The 17170-nt window shown below is 43.8% G+C and overlaps 1 protein-coding gene across 1 annotated transcript in view; it reads right to left on the bottom strand.

Annotated features, from left to right (window-relative positions):
- Positions 1-8054: 8054 nt before the first annotated feature.
- The window catches only part of LOC117957934 (neurexophilin-1), a 19538-nt gene continuing 10422 nt past the window's right edge, over positions 8055-17170 (bottom strand). The window contains exon 2 of the mRNA XM_034894047.1: positions 8055-12646. Coding sequence (XP_034749938.1) covers positions 11873-12646 — 774 coding nt within the window. The 3' untranslated portion in view covers positions 8055-11872. The remainder of the gene's footprint in view (positions 12647-17170) is intronic.

The raw sequence follows: 17170 nt of genomic DNA, 5'->3' as shown, positions 1-17170 counted from the left end.
TGGAAAATGGCTGCAATGAAACAAAGAGTGAAAAATTTAAAGGGGTCTGAATACTTTCCGTACCCACTGTATGTGTGCCGTTAATTAAGATAGAGGGCCGAAGGCAGATGAACGGCAACGCAAACCAGCTGTTCATCACAGCATCGGTCATTAGCTTCATGTATTCATTAACAAGACTGGTTTTATGTGTTTTAGGTGATCAAAATGTTCAGCCTCACAATTTCTCCCACTGTGATTTGCAGTAATTCTTGCCTCAAGTCTGTATATGGTGGTCAGTAGTCCACTGACCTTGGCTGCCAGCAGGTTGAGAGTGTCAGTCTGTAACTATGATTGGTTTGCAGATAGAGAGACCTTGTCTTGGGTCGGCCAGAGGGCAGATAATCTATTATGTGATTGGTTGGTTGGCACAGCTCTCTGTAGCGGCGGCAACAAGCAGGAGCTAAGTCTAGACTATGAATTTAGATTAATGAAAGGGTAGCTGGCTAAGTTTGTAATTAATAGCAGTGACCTGCAGGGGCTACAAGTATTACTAAAGCCTGAACAGAGCTGAACACCTCTCTGACCCACACACACCTCCCACACGTTGTCACAAAGAATGGAAACCTCATCCATTTTCTCTGAGTCTCTTTTTATTCATACCTTGTTTGGACTTTACTGCTTCTTGCGAAATGTTGTTCGGCAGGTTGTGTGCGTTTGGTTTATTGTGCAGAGTCACAACATTTCTGTAGCTCTTTAGACTGTGCCCGCAAAGGGGTGGCAGTCCACCTTGAACAAAGCATATTCAACAAGACAAAATGCTGCTTCAGCTCTTTGCGCGGAACTCATCTTCTCCCATTGTTGTGTGCATCTGAGAGCCTTTTTCTGTCGCCATTCTCTGGCCATGACTGCATTTTCAGCTGCATCCCACTTTTGTGACCCTTATTTTCTCATTCTCTTCCTTCTTCATTTCTCTGTATTTTCACTCCCCCCTCCCCCCTCCCCCCCTTCACCCCTTTCTGATGCAGACTCTCTCTCCCTCCATCATATCGAGCTGTCCGTCAGTGTGGGGCCTCGCGTCTCTTGGTCTTTGATGGATGGGGAACACGTAGGAGGAGCAGCCGTCCTTAATAGACACGGCGGATGGAAACGCTGGGGAAGTAAATGTTAAGGGCCTCATAAAACATCCACTTCCTCGCCCTCGTCCTATGCTTCCCTCCCCCACATCCCCCACACTACTCCCTCCCACAATCCCCTTCCCTCACTTCTTAAATCTCAACCCACACGCAACCGCTGACTTATCAGTCTCCTTCCAGTGTCTCTGTTTGTGACTGTGTCTTTCTTAACTTTCAGATTTCTTAATGTAGAGATGTGCAGGCATTTGTGCATGTGTTTGGGTGAACATGATTGTATTAATGTGCATCAAATCTTCCCTCCACATCCCCCCTGTGGTGTGATAGTGTAGGACCACCTCAATCAGATGTCTGTGAGATCCGTAGATCAGAGTGTATGGCAGTTTCCAACAGTGATATGTCAGTGTGTGTATGTACAGTGACCGTGGTGGCCCCTTTTCCCCTGACCCTGGGTAAATGTCAGTTACTACTGGGTTCTCGTGATGTAGTAGGGGATTAAGAAGACAATGGTAAAGTTGATTTATTTCCTCACGCCCCAGGCAGGCACAAAGGAACCATGTTAAAAAGCCTCCATCAATAAGCCAGCACTCTTGCTACCGTGTTTGCGAGAGGCGGTAAGGTCAGCTTTTAACGTTTTGGCTGCAGGGCGATAGCTGTACCACTGAATAACTCAATTCCCTACAAGGTGGGAGGGTCAAGAGGAGTCAAGGACAGTGACAAGGCAGGAGGTGGAAATTTAGCAGGAGAGGGAAGACTTGCTGTTTCATCTGGAGCATTGACCCTGGTCATAATTCCAATTGCCTGACTTGTCTGATGCAGAAAGAAATCCCTCAGTGTGAAAGGAATTGCCTTCCTCCCGCAGCTCCACAGTGTGTGTATATACCTGGAAGAGGGGTTCTGACCGTGATTTAGATCTTTGAAAACGGGTCCAGAATTGAAAATCTCATAGTAGAAAATATTTCAGGCAGCTTATATGTATGTGTCTGAAAAGACAACCTGAAGCCAATACGAGGGCTCCGCAGATTCAGCCATTAATCATCATAACGCAGGAGGCATCCAGCGATGAATTAGAATCCCCTGGCCCATGCAACCTCAATAATCCAATTATTAAAAAGCCAAAACAGAAGGCAAAGTAATATGGTAAAATCTTTAAGGTGAAGGTCAACATATTACAGCATAGTAAGGCAAATGGCATCAGCTCCCTGGTAGGTTGTTATTCCCCAGTGGCGGTGTTTCATAGCTAACGTCAAGACATGTACTGCACAGTGAGTTCTTGCTGAGGTCCTGTTTGAAGCTCAGGACAGAGCAGCGAATGAAGTCGTGTTTGGCTGGAGAGCATGAGACATTCAGAGGATTCTAAGGACCAGTGTGATTTGGGTTAGAGTTGCAATCCTGTCCTACAGGAAGATGGGGTCTGAGAAGGTACAGGCAGCAAAGCGGACATTATTCCGCAGGTAATGAGCAGGAGATATTTGCTGAATAGTGATATCTGTTATTGAAATGAACAGGGTGTCAGCATATTATAGAGAATACTCTTTGAGGAGAGGGACAGTGGCAAATCTACCTCAGCTGTAAACACTTAAAATAATATCTGTCAGGTGGAGAGTGTTATGCATGTTGAAGAACTGAGTAAAGTACAGTATAGAGTTATTGTAATTTTGGTTTTGCTAATTTGACTTAAAGCTAAACTGCGTATTTTCTGTCGCCCCCATGAGGAATTCTTTTTTATTTATTTTTTTAAAGATTTTTTTTGTTGCTTTTTTCCCCCTTTGTTCAGAGTGACAGAAAGTGGGGAGAGAGATGGGGGAGGACATGCCGCAAAGGGCCGCAGGTCAGATTCTAAACCCCATGAGGAATTCTATGTAATGACAACAACACCATTGGTGCGTCAATGTGCTACAAGCCTTCTGTGATCGTGCACGCACCCCCACCCCTCCTCCACGCAGTTGCTAGTAGCCAAAGAGGACACGGAGGATCAAAAAACGGGACAGACTTTTCAGAAGAGGTGATTATTTTCACTCGAGCTAGTGCGCGGGAAAGTCACCAGACGCCATAATCTTCTGAACATAGCCATACTGAGAAATACAGAGAGAGTTTTTTAGAGCTGAAAGGCTTAATTAGTTTTGTAGCAGCACATTTGGCAATGGCTTGAATGTAAAGTTACACACTAAAGCTTTAAGTAAAAGAGTTGTACTTCTACCACCACTATATTCAGATCATTCACACTTGGGGAGTTGCAGAGGTGCCATTAAGTCTCTTTTGGCCAACATTTGAGACACTTTAACACTAAATGTGAAATAATTAATCACCACCAGGCTGTGATCCTCTTATAATTTGCCAAAATGTCAGACTTAGACTTACTGCATGACCGTCCATTGTCATTGAGAGGTCACATTAAAGTCTAGTTTTCCAATTACCTTCCTGCAATGAACCAGCTCTCCATCAGAGCTTTCTCTTTTTACTGAGTTGTAAACGGGAGGGCCCGGCCACCAATTTCACTTCATTCAGAGCAATAAAAGGAGGTGTTTGCAGCCCAAAGTTTAATCAGACATTTTACCGAAGGACCATGGCCAGACTTTCACATGAAGAAAATCTAATAACATTTGTTGTTACTTCTTTGGAGGAAAAACTCCTGAGGTAAACCAACTGTTTGTCTATCAAATACATTTTAGTGTTATGTGAGGGGAGCTTTACTTTTACTGCCGAACAATGTGCCAGTTGAACTGAGTGCCTGAAGGGGATATGCTGCTCTTAGGTGACTGTTTTTTAACTGCTTGCAGCTGGTTTTAGAGAACCTCTGGGCCTCGCATGACACGGGACTCACACATGTGTCACAATCAGCCTTTTGGGAAAATCCAACTGTTCATTAAGGAAAAGGAGCAAATAAAGCTTCTCACCTGAGAGTTCCCTGTTTCACTTTTCCTTTAGGAAAGAGGTGAAATATTACAAGGAAGAGAAGGCAAATGAAGACTGATTGAGGTGTTGTGTGAATGTCTACGGCTGAGTCTGCACATCGTTGGGTTTGTGATAAACTCACACAGGATAGCTAATAACGATGTGAGCCCAGCACGCTCCCATGACAGGCCTGGGGTGGGAAGATTGCTCTGTGTGTGTGTGTGTGTGTGTGTGTGGAGGGGGTAGTTCCCTCTAAACACCCCAACTCTTTATTGACTCATCATGCAACAACTTCACAGTACTAAGGACTGAACAGTCAGCCGAAACAAACCTGTGTGTGTGTGTGAGAGTGTGTGTTGGGGCTAATTGGTAATGTGTGTGTGTGTGTGGATCGGGCTACTTGGTAACTTATGGGCAATAGAGGGAGCTAGAGGAATATGGCGCATTGCCAGGATCAAAGCATTGAGGATGTGGTTGGGGAAAGCGAAACCAGGGCCAAAAAATCCATCAGGCTGCAGTTTTTGAAGGACAGTTTCTCAGAGAGAGTCTCACCCTGTCAGCCCCTGGGCTGCGCTTCGGTCTGGCCTTGGCGGGAGAGAACTCCTCCTCTTGAGATCACGCTGCTTCTTGTTGAAGGTTATTAAAGAGGAAATAAAAATGAACAGGAGGAGAGAACAACCTGGTGAGAGACAGTGATGGAGAGGTGGAAAGCTAACCTTTACCAGCTCTTGTTTAATGTCTTCCTCTCTCTTTCCTCTCATGTTTATCACCTAATATGAGCCCTGAGCTGAGCACCCTTTCTCTGCTCTGAAGAGTTTGGCATAAACACTTCTCAGCTACATGAAAAGAAGAGAAACTGTAACATTTCACACCTCTCTCGCTCCATCCTGGTGCAATCAAACACACACACACACACACACACACAAACACAGATGCCGAAACACACAGCACTTACATGACCACACATCCACATCTGATTGTCTTCTAAGAGAGTTAATTATTACTTTGCCAAAGGGCACAACTGTGATCCCTGGCTGGTATTTAAAGCCTTGTCACAGAATTTAAATTACCCCTCCCCTCCAGCGCTTCCCTTAGTTAAGTGGAAATGTCCTCTTTTTCGGGCTAATCCAGAGATCACAGCCCTAACCCAGCTAACAGTTTTTGTTTCCCAGAATTGTCTGGGAAAGACTAGGTTTGACTAGGTTTTGTTTGTGTTTTGGTTGCATAGTAAATGTTGGTTTAACATTCTTGGAACGTTAGTTTTGGGGTACGCTGAACGTTCTGATCTTGTCTTCATCAGGCCTCCAGTTGATGCTGCCACTTTGCATGACACGGAAGCCCAGTTTGAAATTCCACATTGGCGTTGACGTGTGAAGCTATTTGCTGTCAACCGCCGTAATCCAAACACCACTTTTCCTGTTATTGTGTTACATTATCCATCAAAGCGTCGAACCCTCAGCTAAGATATTAGTATTTCTATCTCAAAGTCTTGCTGTCTGTGCGTAAGAATGATTTATAGATAAGACATATTTTTCAAGCGTGAGAGTGTAAGTGCTAATTTGATTCAGGTGTGTGGAATTCTGCCCCTCTAATTAGTTTATTCAGTTATTCTTTTCTCTTCCCACCATGTTGTAGCCCTAGGCCATCTGTGCTTTCTTCAACGGCAAGCTCTTCCTCCACCGCCCCCCCGCTGTCTCCTCAACCCCTTTGCTGCACTATAATTTTCCATTCTCTCTCACAGCCTCCGTCAAGCACGTGATCCCCGCGTGGCGTCGCATGTCCAGTCCATGTGGCCATACAGTGACCGGGACAGCAGAGCTCTTACATAAAAGGAGCTGCAGGGGTTGAGAGGCTGATCCTGCATTCGTAACTTGTCTCTCATGATGATGTGCGGCTGAGACTTGGCCCACCTGCTTGTTCACTCTACTCCGTGATTGGCATGGCGGGGCAGAGAGACTATTAAGATGCTGAAGCATGAAACCAACCAGTGTGTGTGTTTGTGTGTGTGGGGTTGAGGGTGGGTGGGTGGGGGTGCGTGTGAAGCTACTGCATGTGTGCTTCTGCTTTTACACATTTGTGCCCGTAGTAAGAGTGTGACCATGACCAGCAATGAACAGCAAAGAACATGAAGTGTGTTTGAATCCAGCCAGAGAGCAGAGTGGTACGGTATGGTAATGAATTGCATCTGGATGGAGATGGTATCCAGGTAACAAAAGCCCTAATCAGCTTCTATAAGATCTGCAGTCCTGTGTGCAACATGGTGTGGAAACAGATTACAGAGAGAGAGAGAGAACGAGAGAGAGAGAGAGAGAGAGAGAGGGAGAGAGGGAGAGAGAGAGTTACTTTTTTAAATTTAACCCATGTACAATGAATGGCAATATGCTTTCCATATGTAATATATGCCCATAATTTAATTCTTCTCAGGGTGAAAAAGCCCCTGAAATTCACTATAATTATACACCAAAATCTCAGAAACTCCATACTAATGACATTTTCAGATAAGTAAGCAATCTGACCCAACACACCTATTTAATATAAAAAAGAGATTAGTCAATGAAATGAAAAAATAATTTAAAAAAAAGATTTAAAAATATGAATCATTTGAGAGAGATTATCCTTATTTCAGCATTTGCAGGCTGACAGGGAAACCTGTATCATATTAGTTACAGATGACTGATGAAATCTGATTTTTAATAAGACCTCAGTATCATTTTGGTTCTGTATATCATCAGACTGGTACACCAGCCTAATCCTCGCCGATGATTTCCAAGTGTGAAGAAATGAGAGCGCTGCGGTTGAGCTTCGGCTTTGTCAACAATGTTAGCGAGGGGATGATGTTGCAGAGTGCAATATCTCCCGCCAGAGCAATATTACACTTTGTGGTGTAACATGTCATGGAAGAAAATGACACATGGCTATTACTCTGCAGGATAAAATTGCAAACCTGATATAATATTAATAATAATGACTTTATCAGGGACAAAGAATTGTCCACATGCTAGCCTTGGTATTTAAAAAAAAAAAGGAGTCAGTGCAGTTCCTTCTGTCTTCTCTCACTATTGTCCCTTGTCCCTTTTTACTTGTTCCTTGTCTAGTTTTTTCAACAGACACACATTTTCATACCTCAAGGTTATTTTGCTGAATGTCAATTTATCATTTTAAGCTTTGCACGCCTTCTCCTGCCTCCTCTTGCCATGACTAGTTATTTTCTCAATTGACTATCATCTAGCTTCCCATTACTCATGCTAAAATGCCCTTTCCTCTCTGAGAAGCTCACACATTTCTCTTTTTGGACAAGTGAAAGCTAAAACCTTATGTCCATCATCAGTGATTGGTGCCTGCAGTTGTTGCAGGACGTGCATATTTGACCCAGTATGCTGCTCTCCCAGATTCTCACATTAACCTCTATCCTGCTTTCTTCCAAATTAGATTTCTGTTCTTCTGTCTCCGTGTTGACTTATTTGCTTCCCTTTCATCATCTCCGGCAAGGTTATCCTGAGGCAAGCAGCACTTTTATGGGAACAAGGGGGTGTAGAGGAGGGGTGGAGGGCCTGGCTTTGCCGCCAGCCATGCCTCAATCGATCTAGTTTAAAGGGATGTTGTGAGCTGAATGTTTGAACCCATCCCCTCGTTAACGGTTTTCAGGGATTTAATTAAGAAGTAGAATTAATGTATTGTCAATTATATCTTAAAATGATCAGGAAGTGTGAAGATGCACAACAAAGAAACAAAGACTGAGAGAAGTGTGGTGGTGGAGGTGGTGGCGGGGGGTGGGTTGTGCTCATGCATCATTCCAGTTGAAACATTTCCTTCCTCTCCCTCTCAACCCCGTTTTCCTCTTTGCTCCCTTTTCTCCTTCTATTTCTCTCTCTGTATGTATATCTGCAAGAGCCCGCAGCAAAAAATATTGTCACATCTTTTCTTTGCCGTTGGCACATAGTATGGGTACGCAAATATGACAAAATAGAGACTTCAGCATTGTTGACACACTCTTCCTGCACATGAGGCACAACCAGATATATGACTGGAGTCTGCTCTCTGCCACGGAAGTGGTTTAAGTACTACTTAAGTACTTGTGTACTTTATTGATTTTTAGAATGTTGGAAACCACAGTAAATGCCATCATATCATCCATACAGTATATCATCCACATGACATAGAGAAACAAAAGCATGAGGAACAGAAAGATAAAACAGACAACCTCCACTGCATCACCCACATTTAAATACAACTTTATTCAGATCTGAGGACTCTTAGCTTTTATATCAATATATCTATATATATCTATATATATAGATATAGATATACATATATCTATATATATACATGTTTTTGTTACTATTCTGAGCTGAGACCAGTGTTGTCTTGCAGTCTCTAAGGCCAAATATCCACGCCTGTTGGCATTAGATGAGTCAACAGTAAGGCTGCTGCCGTAACAACACCGTCCATCCCACAGCAATATGGCTGTCTCTTAAACTTAGTCCAGCAAGCCTTTTTAACGCTCCCCGGAGAGAGGCGGAGAGGGTGGAGTCTCAGTGAGAGTATTGCTGTAAATCTGAGAGGATCATTAAGGAGCAGAGTGAGGGGCTTCTTCTCAGCATGTAGGCCAAGATGTGTCCTTGTTTTTTTCCAAATGAGCTCAGTATTGTGGGCCCATGTGGACCAGCTTTGATTCCAACATGTGTGAGTATCCAGCTTCTCTCTGGTCGCCCTGCAGGAGGCGGGGAGAGGGGTATTGAGGTTACTGAGGCGTATCTGTGTCGGGCACGCCGTTGGCATGCTCTTGAGGAGATTTCATGTCCTCACAATCCCGGGCTTAAGTAAGATGCTTTGAACAGGAGAGAGGAAATACCTAAACCAGCACATCTTAAGACTGTGTGTGCACACGCATTTGTTTGATGGGACATAGATATAGAGGAAAATAGATAGATAGAGAAGAAGAGAGGGGAGTTCCGTTGGCTCGGCATTAAGCTCACAGAGATTAGCCAGCTCAGCTCAGCGCTGTGTGCAGGAGGGCGGGCAGGGCAGCAATGAGGAACTACTCACAGCAGGGTTCAACGCCAGGGTAAGGGAGGTAGAGAGGGTAGGGAGGCTTAGGCCATTCAGCCGGGTCACACACAAGGAGAGGACCACAGTGTGAAGATGGCGGGGCATATGGCTGAGCAACATGCAGACTTCTGGAGAGGAACGGGGTGAAGAGTGTTGGAGGCTGAGGAAATCAATAAGCAGAGGTTCATTCATGCTTGTTGATGTTCATTTTACAAGCTTTGTATCTCATCAGGCAGACAGGACCTACATCTATATTGCATGTTCCACTCTGACTCTCTCTATATGCTTTCACATTAATTCTGCATTTCTGTGATGTGACGGGAATCAGAATCTGTCCTTACAAGCTTTCTCAGTTGGCACTCTGATTGATGGAAAATCCCCTCTGTAAAGATTCTTAATTGTGAGACACTTACAGCAGAGACACAGACACCGGTGTTGTTAACATATATCGGTTCATGTTTTGTTTTGATAAAACAATCACGCGCAAGTGGACCCGGACGTTTGACTTTGCAAGATGAACAGCCTTTATCATTGTTGCGGGTGCTGTAGCTGCCTGTCCCCTGCAGAATCGCTTGTGCACTGCTGCTATTTGCTTGCGGCCACAAGTTGATGAGGTCGCATATGGAGAGGAGCTACTCCCCCCATTAAGATGAACTAAAACAAATGCAGAGCTTTGATGTGCAGATTTACAGGTCTTTGCCACTGTATTTAGCCCTATCCCTATTTTATCGGCCCCTCAATCTCACACAAAGCAGTAAAGACAAATCATTTATGTCTGGCTTTATGCTCCCCCCCCCCCCTCTAATACACACACACACACACATAAAGGAGGTTTGCTTCATGGGGATTGCTTACCGTTGCGGCGGTCCACCTGGGACATCGCTGCATAGCTCCAGCCAAGCACGCACCAATCTGAGCTAAATCCCTGGCTTCACAGAACATTAGCATCAAACTGGTTACCTGACCTCACTGTTTAATGACTCTTCACACCTGTCTGGTGACTGTTCACCAAAAAGTCATTGTGCACTCTCACCAACAAAATGTCAGCCTACCTAATTTATAGCTCCATTGTGCACTTCTCTCCACTGATACTGTCTACAGAAAGCAACATGAAATGGGCCAGCCAGCAGCCATTTATCTTAATGAGAGCACTCAACTCCGGGCTCAGCGCAAAAAAACACAACCCTCCCCGTGAACGTCCTCTCATCTTCCTACTCGCTGACTTGATTTTTAGGAATACATTTTGCCCTCCCGTTGAAACCTTAATTAGTTCTAAAGAAGATTAAATTATATGTAATTATTATGATAATATTTTCATTTATTCAAGATAACAGGCCGACTTTAGTGAACACAGAATTTGTCGGGAGAGAGCAATCTGCCTCACACAGTCAAAGTTATCAAGGCGTGAAATCAGGAATCCTGACGGCAACAAAATGTAATCTTTTTCATACAGAGGGGACAATAGAAGGAGCTGCATATTCTAAGTCTCCTTCTCCACTTTAATTAAAACAGCTCACTGAATCCCTCCCTTTCTCACTCCTCCACCTCCTTCTCCCCCCCTCCCCCCTCTCTCTCTTAAGTGTGGAGGGCCAACTCTATCTCTATGCAGAATCTAGTTATTCCCCCCCACGCTGAACTTGTCTTAAGTCCTGTCCCTGAATCTTTGTTGAGCAATTGCTTTTTCTTGCAAATTTTATTATCTTTTCTTCCTCCCTCTCCCCCTCTTATTCCTCTTTTATTGAAATAGAGGTGACATAACTGAGAGATGTATTGTGATTAGATTTGGCAGGCTGCGAACGTAAACTACACATTGACAATGCCGTGGTGGGATGCTTACACATGAGGATGTTGACGAGGGAGGGGGGGGTGGTGAAAGGAACTTTTTTTTGGTACAGACTTAAAGTCCATGCCCCTTGAAGAGACTTTTATTTGAGTGTAACCTAAATGATCCACTGGTGTGTTACACTTTACATGAATCTACTCTTATTGAGAAAACAACGCTTTGTGTTCCCTCTGGTAACTTTTTAATCATTTACAGTGTGCGAGTTGTTAAAGCTTTAGTGTGTAACGTTTTAAAATTATTGAACATCTGTTAGATTCAAGCCATTGCCAAATGAGTTGCTAAAAAACTAATTAAGCCTATCACCTCCACGCAACTCTCTCTGTATGTCTCAGCATGGCTATGTTCAGAAGACTGGGGCGTCTGGTGACTACTGCGCAGAAGCTTCAGTGAACATAATTACCTTTTCTGATAAATCCATCATGTTTTTTTTTTAAACTCCATGTCCTCTCTGGCTACTAGTAACTGTGCGAAGGAGGGGTGGGGGTGCGTGTACCCTGCGTGATGTTTGTAATAAAGTCTGAATTTGCATACTCTCATGTGAATCGTATCGCACCATTCCTGGAAATGCTGCCTTGTGACTTTGCAAAAGAGTGAATTATAGTAAAGGGTGATGAAAAGGACATTCACATTCACGAGTGGCATAATGGAAGAGAGAATTAGCTGGCGACGAGTTGGCATTTAGAAACTGAATTGAGGTAAGAATGTGCATGTTTGATTTTCACGACCAGTCCAGTTAATGAATGCTGCCGCATTCCAAATGCCTCACTGTCATCATTATGCATACTGTAATTTTTGTCTTGCATATATGTTTTTACAATAGTTAGGCTACAGAGAGTTTTTTTTTTAAGGTGTCTTGCTGCCACAATGGCATTAAGGACGATTCACAGCCCTGGTTTCCTTCTCATGTGTTACAGTCACTCCGATTCACCCCCCTTTTTCCTCTCCCCTCCCACCTCTCCTCCCCCCTCTGAGTCTTCTAGCCCGAGGGCAGGTAGGGCATCTCATTATGGTAGTTGTAGTCCGGACAAACCTTCTGGACCAGGCGGTAGTCTGTACTGTAGAAGGAAATGTAGATACAGATCACCTTAAAAGGCTTGGAGCAAATCCAGGACACGTGGCTCTGAATCTGCTCCTGGAAGCAGGTCTTGGATGGGTCGTAGTTGCACAGCGAGGTGCGCTTGCTGCGATCCACCTTCTCATAGTCCACGCGGCAGTTGAAGATCTTTGAGTCCTTGGGGTAGACCACGCTCTGGCGCTCCAGGTCAAACTCCACCGCCTTGACAGGTGGCACCAGGCTGACTGAGATGTTGCCCTGACCCGTGGAGTTGTGGCGGAAGTAGACGCTGAACGTGCCGTTACCATGGTCCACAATCTTGCCGGTGATCAGCAGGTTAAGCCTTACCGTCTTGATATTGGAATAGAAGTCTCCCCAGCCAAACATCTTCTTGAACTTGCCGGTCTTAACGATGGGCCGCCGTTTGACCCTGGAGCTGGATGAATCGGGTTTGAGCAGGTCACTACCTAACATCTCCCAGAATTCCTGCTTAGAAAACTCCTGCTTGGAGAAAGGGACTGGGGAGCGGTAGGGCAGCTCCAGAGAGGTGGTATTAGCAGCTCTGCTCTTACTGTGAAGCATCCAGCGGCTCAGGGGCGAAAGGGGAGCCTGCCCGCTCAGGAGGCCCACCGTCTTGGAGGAGTCGTCTGAAGAGCTCTTGGGGCTGGTGGAGTCGTCTTCTTGACCCAGTGCCACCTAGAGAGAGAGGAGGTGGAGGTGGGGATAGAAGGAGAAAACAGAGACAGAACGTAGGCAGTTATCAGCAAGGTAGAAAGAAACGTGAACAGAAAACAAATTAAAGGCTTAGTCGATACTTAATTTACTGTTCATACCTCTAGTGGTAGTAACCGTGACATTCTGTCAATGCTATATATATAAATAAATGGTTGGAATTTTGCAGGTATTGCTATTATTACATTCTTTTGTTTACCCCGGCCGTGAGAGAAAACACTTCTTCATGTCTAGTGTTCGCAGAGCCAATGTAATTCCCTAAGCTCCCTAGTAATGGGCTCATATGCCTCATTCAAGCTACTTGAGGCCAGAGGGATCAAAGAACAGAAATGCCACACCAAAACTGAATTCACATAAAGTGTGTTACTGCTGTGGGCAGTTTAATCAATATTTCTGAGGGTGGACAATTTTCTACAAAGTCTATAATCCTGTTAAACAATAAAGCTCTGTCATTAAGAAATGCGTTCTACAGTTGTTTCTCTGACAACAGAGGTTGATTTATGTCCCTTTAAAGTATCTAGTTGCAACAAAAGGAGACGGTTGCATGCTCAAACGCTCGTTTCTACATTGCCGAAACATCATCCTAGGTGTTATGGTAATATTTCATCTCATTTTCCCTCAAACTAAGTCAGAAATGTTTACCTGAAGATCATCTAATTGGAGAGAAATTTAAAAACCTTAAAGAAAGAAAGTCGAAGCGGAGAGTAGATTAAGCAATGTTTCTTGTTTTAAAGTGAGCTTTTTGCTTCTTAAGCACTGCGGTGTGAGTCTGGGAACAGGGGAAACTATTATTGCCTGGAAGGTTTTGGTCGGAAGATCAAAGTGTTTGAGGAAGGGGAGCTGGGCAAGTTGGGGGGAGGAGAATAAAGTGTAATGTCCAATTAAGGCTTCCAGTGTTTTAATTGAGGAATAAAAACTGTGTCGGATTCGGCACACACACAAAGCTGTCAGATGTTAACGTCAACTGAGGTGAGGGGAAGAGGAGTGAGGGAGATAAGATAGTGCTGCTGTGCTCAGCAGTAGCTTTGTGAAGACTGTGTGAATGTGAGTGCAATGTAATGGCTAATTATTCAACAGTAACAATCTATTAACAGGTAGCTTCTGTCTAATGCACCATGGAAGTCACCAGCATTATCGTGTCCTTTGAAATTGGCAGAACACACACACATGCGCATACATGCACGCACGCACTCACAAACACACACACACCCACACACACACACACACACACATTGTTTGTTGATTTTTGAGTTGTAAAAGTGAACAATAAGTGATGCAAATGTGGGATAAGTTTGTGTATGTGCGTTCTTTCCGGAGAGATTTTTACAATGATGCATAATGCATGGTTTCCTGTCTGTGCTCTGATCCATCTACTGTCTTGACTGCCAGGGCTTCCTCATACAGGCTTAGTCAGGATTATTAAGTCTGACTCATTTTTATTCCATTTTATGCAGGTTTTTCAAGCTCCCTCACATTTGTTCACTTGCGCCGCAGTCAGTCAGCAATATTGATTCTCTGTCTCCCTGAAAACATGTATTTCCTTTCATAACAACGTGTATTGCATTTCAACTGCCTTGCGAGGATTCCCGCTGATGTGCTTGTGGTCTGGTGTTTGGACTCAGATGAGAGGACTCCCCTCTTTCCCTCATCTGGCCCTATTACCACAGGGGGTGTTAGAGGCCAGATGCCTCTAACACCCTCCTCTAGTTACCTGTCTGCTGCTACGCTACACTGCCGCTCAGATCCTTCGGCCTCCCCACCGGGACCGGTAACTGCCTTGACAAGGACTCCTTCCTCTTGATTCAGGTAGTTCTGATGGCTCCTCATAAATAATGAACACAAATTTGGAAGAGCTGAGAAGACATATTGATATAAATCTTTTCAGATGTATCTATGTTGTTTCAGAGGGGGAAGTTAAGGTCAAACCGAATGACTTTGATGACAAATACACCATTCCCCACAGCTCATATTGAACTGATTGTGTTTGATTTCTCTTCTTCAATGAGCTGCCGGGCACAGAGCGTAGCACTCTGCCGCCTCCCCAGATAGCACTTAGAGCCCCTGTGGTGTCCTACAAAAAGGCCCTTTAGCATTCTTGAAAAGTATGTTACTCTTGATTTCTATAAAAAATGTGACCTTGCTTTTAAGATACTGATCATTTTGCCAGCTGTTTAAAATGCCTCTCAGATGGCGCTAAACTCACATTTTAACAAATTGCTGAATACTTCGTTGTACCCTACATATTGTTCAAGGCATCCCTTGCTATCTCTTGCACAGTCTTCATTAAAAAGCCGGAGAGGCAAATGCTGCAGGAGGGGAGCTCAAGTGAGCCTTGTGCTTTTGTTAAACAGAAGATGTAAGTGTTTGGTGTCAGATGCAGTGTGCAGTATCATTGTCAAAGATAAATATTAAAATGAGCTTAATATGGCTCTGGAAAAAGAGAAGAAAATTACTGAGCCAGAGCTGCAATTACTACTGCAGTGAGAGAACAGATGCAGTGTGGTTTTCAACACAGCACCGTGATGCCTTTAAATTGTGGTTTAATTTCTGCTGGTTAATGTTCTGTAGTATCGCATTTTTACATCGGCTACTACTTGAGTGTTTTGAAACCCGAGGAGAGCTGGTGAACAATGTTAACAGAGGTCACACGATACACTGCAGCAAATCTTTTTAATCATTCAATACTATAACAATCCCTATTTTTACACACTCTGTTCTGATTCTGAAAAACTGCATACTACTACAACTCTCGCGCCGCTCTGCCTTTAACTAGGGGAGTATATGAGCTGTAAGATTTAACTATCAGCATGCTTTCAACTTTGACTTATGCAATGTAAGCGCAATTTGAAATGATATAGGAAAACCCTCGAGTTCCCTGTTGTTTTCGCAAGGTTAAAAGACATATGCATTGCTTCACTTTAGTGGTATATGTTCACATTTTCGCATGCAAACACCAAAATTGTTTTGTTAGCAGTTGAGCACTAATGCTGTCTGCTTTGGATATTCACAACACTCACTTGCTTTCATGTTGAAAACACAGTCTAGGAAATCATCCTTTCATGATGCTCCACAAATGATTTGTCAGTGACCTGTGTGGTAACATTAAAGAAGCGTTTCGTTGAGTTTGAATAAAAATTGAGTATTTCCAGGGCTGCAACTTTAATGTGAAAGGTTTACTGTTAACTTCATACTAAAATATGCACCATCTACGTAGTGTGACACCATACAGTGTGACTTTCAAAGGCCTAAACAAGTTACTTTCAGAATAGGTTTGTTTTGTTTCTTGAAGCTTGGCAAGATATATCCCAGCTTTAAGTACTGTAGGCAAAGTGTGGGCGATGGACAATCAGGTCTTAGTGAGGGGGCGGAGGTTCGGGGTGATTTGTCATTTGTCATGTGCGCTAAGTGAGTCAGTGAATCGGCTGGAGAGAATGGGAGGTGGCTGCAGGCGCTGTCGCTGTGGTAATTGTGAGTCATTCAGCCTCAGTGAGTACAGGCCCCAGGCCTCTCTCCCAGCAGGGAGTGTGGGCAGGGAAGCGATCCTCACAAGCCTGACAGCTCCACAGGCAATAATCAGCCTGTTACAGTGACAGGTACACCGTTTTAACCCCCTTCCCCGGATGACAGAAGCACACTATGGCCACAAGGCCGCAGAGAGATCAGGGAGCAACTTAACTGAAATCTATGCCAACACTCTCACAGAGGCAGAGGACTGGCGACAGACCAGTGTGTCAACCGACGGATGTTGTTCCAAAATTCCCACTTGAGTTTGCACGTTCAGACCTTACTTGTTGAGTTCCTGGAAATGAACAAGGGTTGCACACATCCTACCAAGAGCTGCACATGTTTCACTTCAGAAATTACCTGGAGACTAGAGCTAAAACAATAAGTGATTAGTCAGTTATCAATTAGTTGATTATTGATGTCTATTTTCTCTGGTCCCACCTTCTTCAATGTGAGGATTTGCTGTTTTTTCTGTTTTGTATTATTGGGAATCAAATGTATTTGGGCGGGCTGGACAAAACAAGCAATTTGAAGACATAGACGTAAGTATTAGGAAATTGAAATTAAACACACAAAATAATTAAGCAGCTCTAACCAGTATATGGATTTATTAAAAACTATGGATAAAAAGAATCAAATATTTCCCTCATAAATTGGTAGAGACCAACCTAGAGCTTAGTGTACAGTGATTATTGGATTTTTCATTCATCAGGTGGCTAAAAAGATGAATAATAATGTTGGTCTGTATCTTCTCTATGTGTAGATAGGCAACTGTTAACTAAAAACAAGGGGCATGCATTTTGGTCATTCTGATAAGATGGTAACCCCCCCCCATCCACCCACGAGTCACCTACTGCCGCTGCCCCCAAGTGGTCAAATAGTCAACTTTTGCAGATTTAAATAACATTATGACCTGTACCTTTAAGGGTATTTTACATTAAGTAGTTGATGAATTGATTCAAGAAAATAAACCACACCTATATA

Source organism: Etheostoma cragini, chromosome 15 (assembly GCF_013103735.1).
Source record: "Etheostoma cragini isolate CJK2018 chromosome 15, CSU_Ecrag_1.0, whole genome shotgun sequence".
NCBI classification, from domain to species: domain Eukaryota; kingdom Metazoa; phylum Chordata; class Actinopteri; order Perciformes; family Percidae; genus Etheostoma; species Etheostoma cragini.
This window is presented reverse-complemented; position numbering and strand designations above follow the sequence as displayed.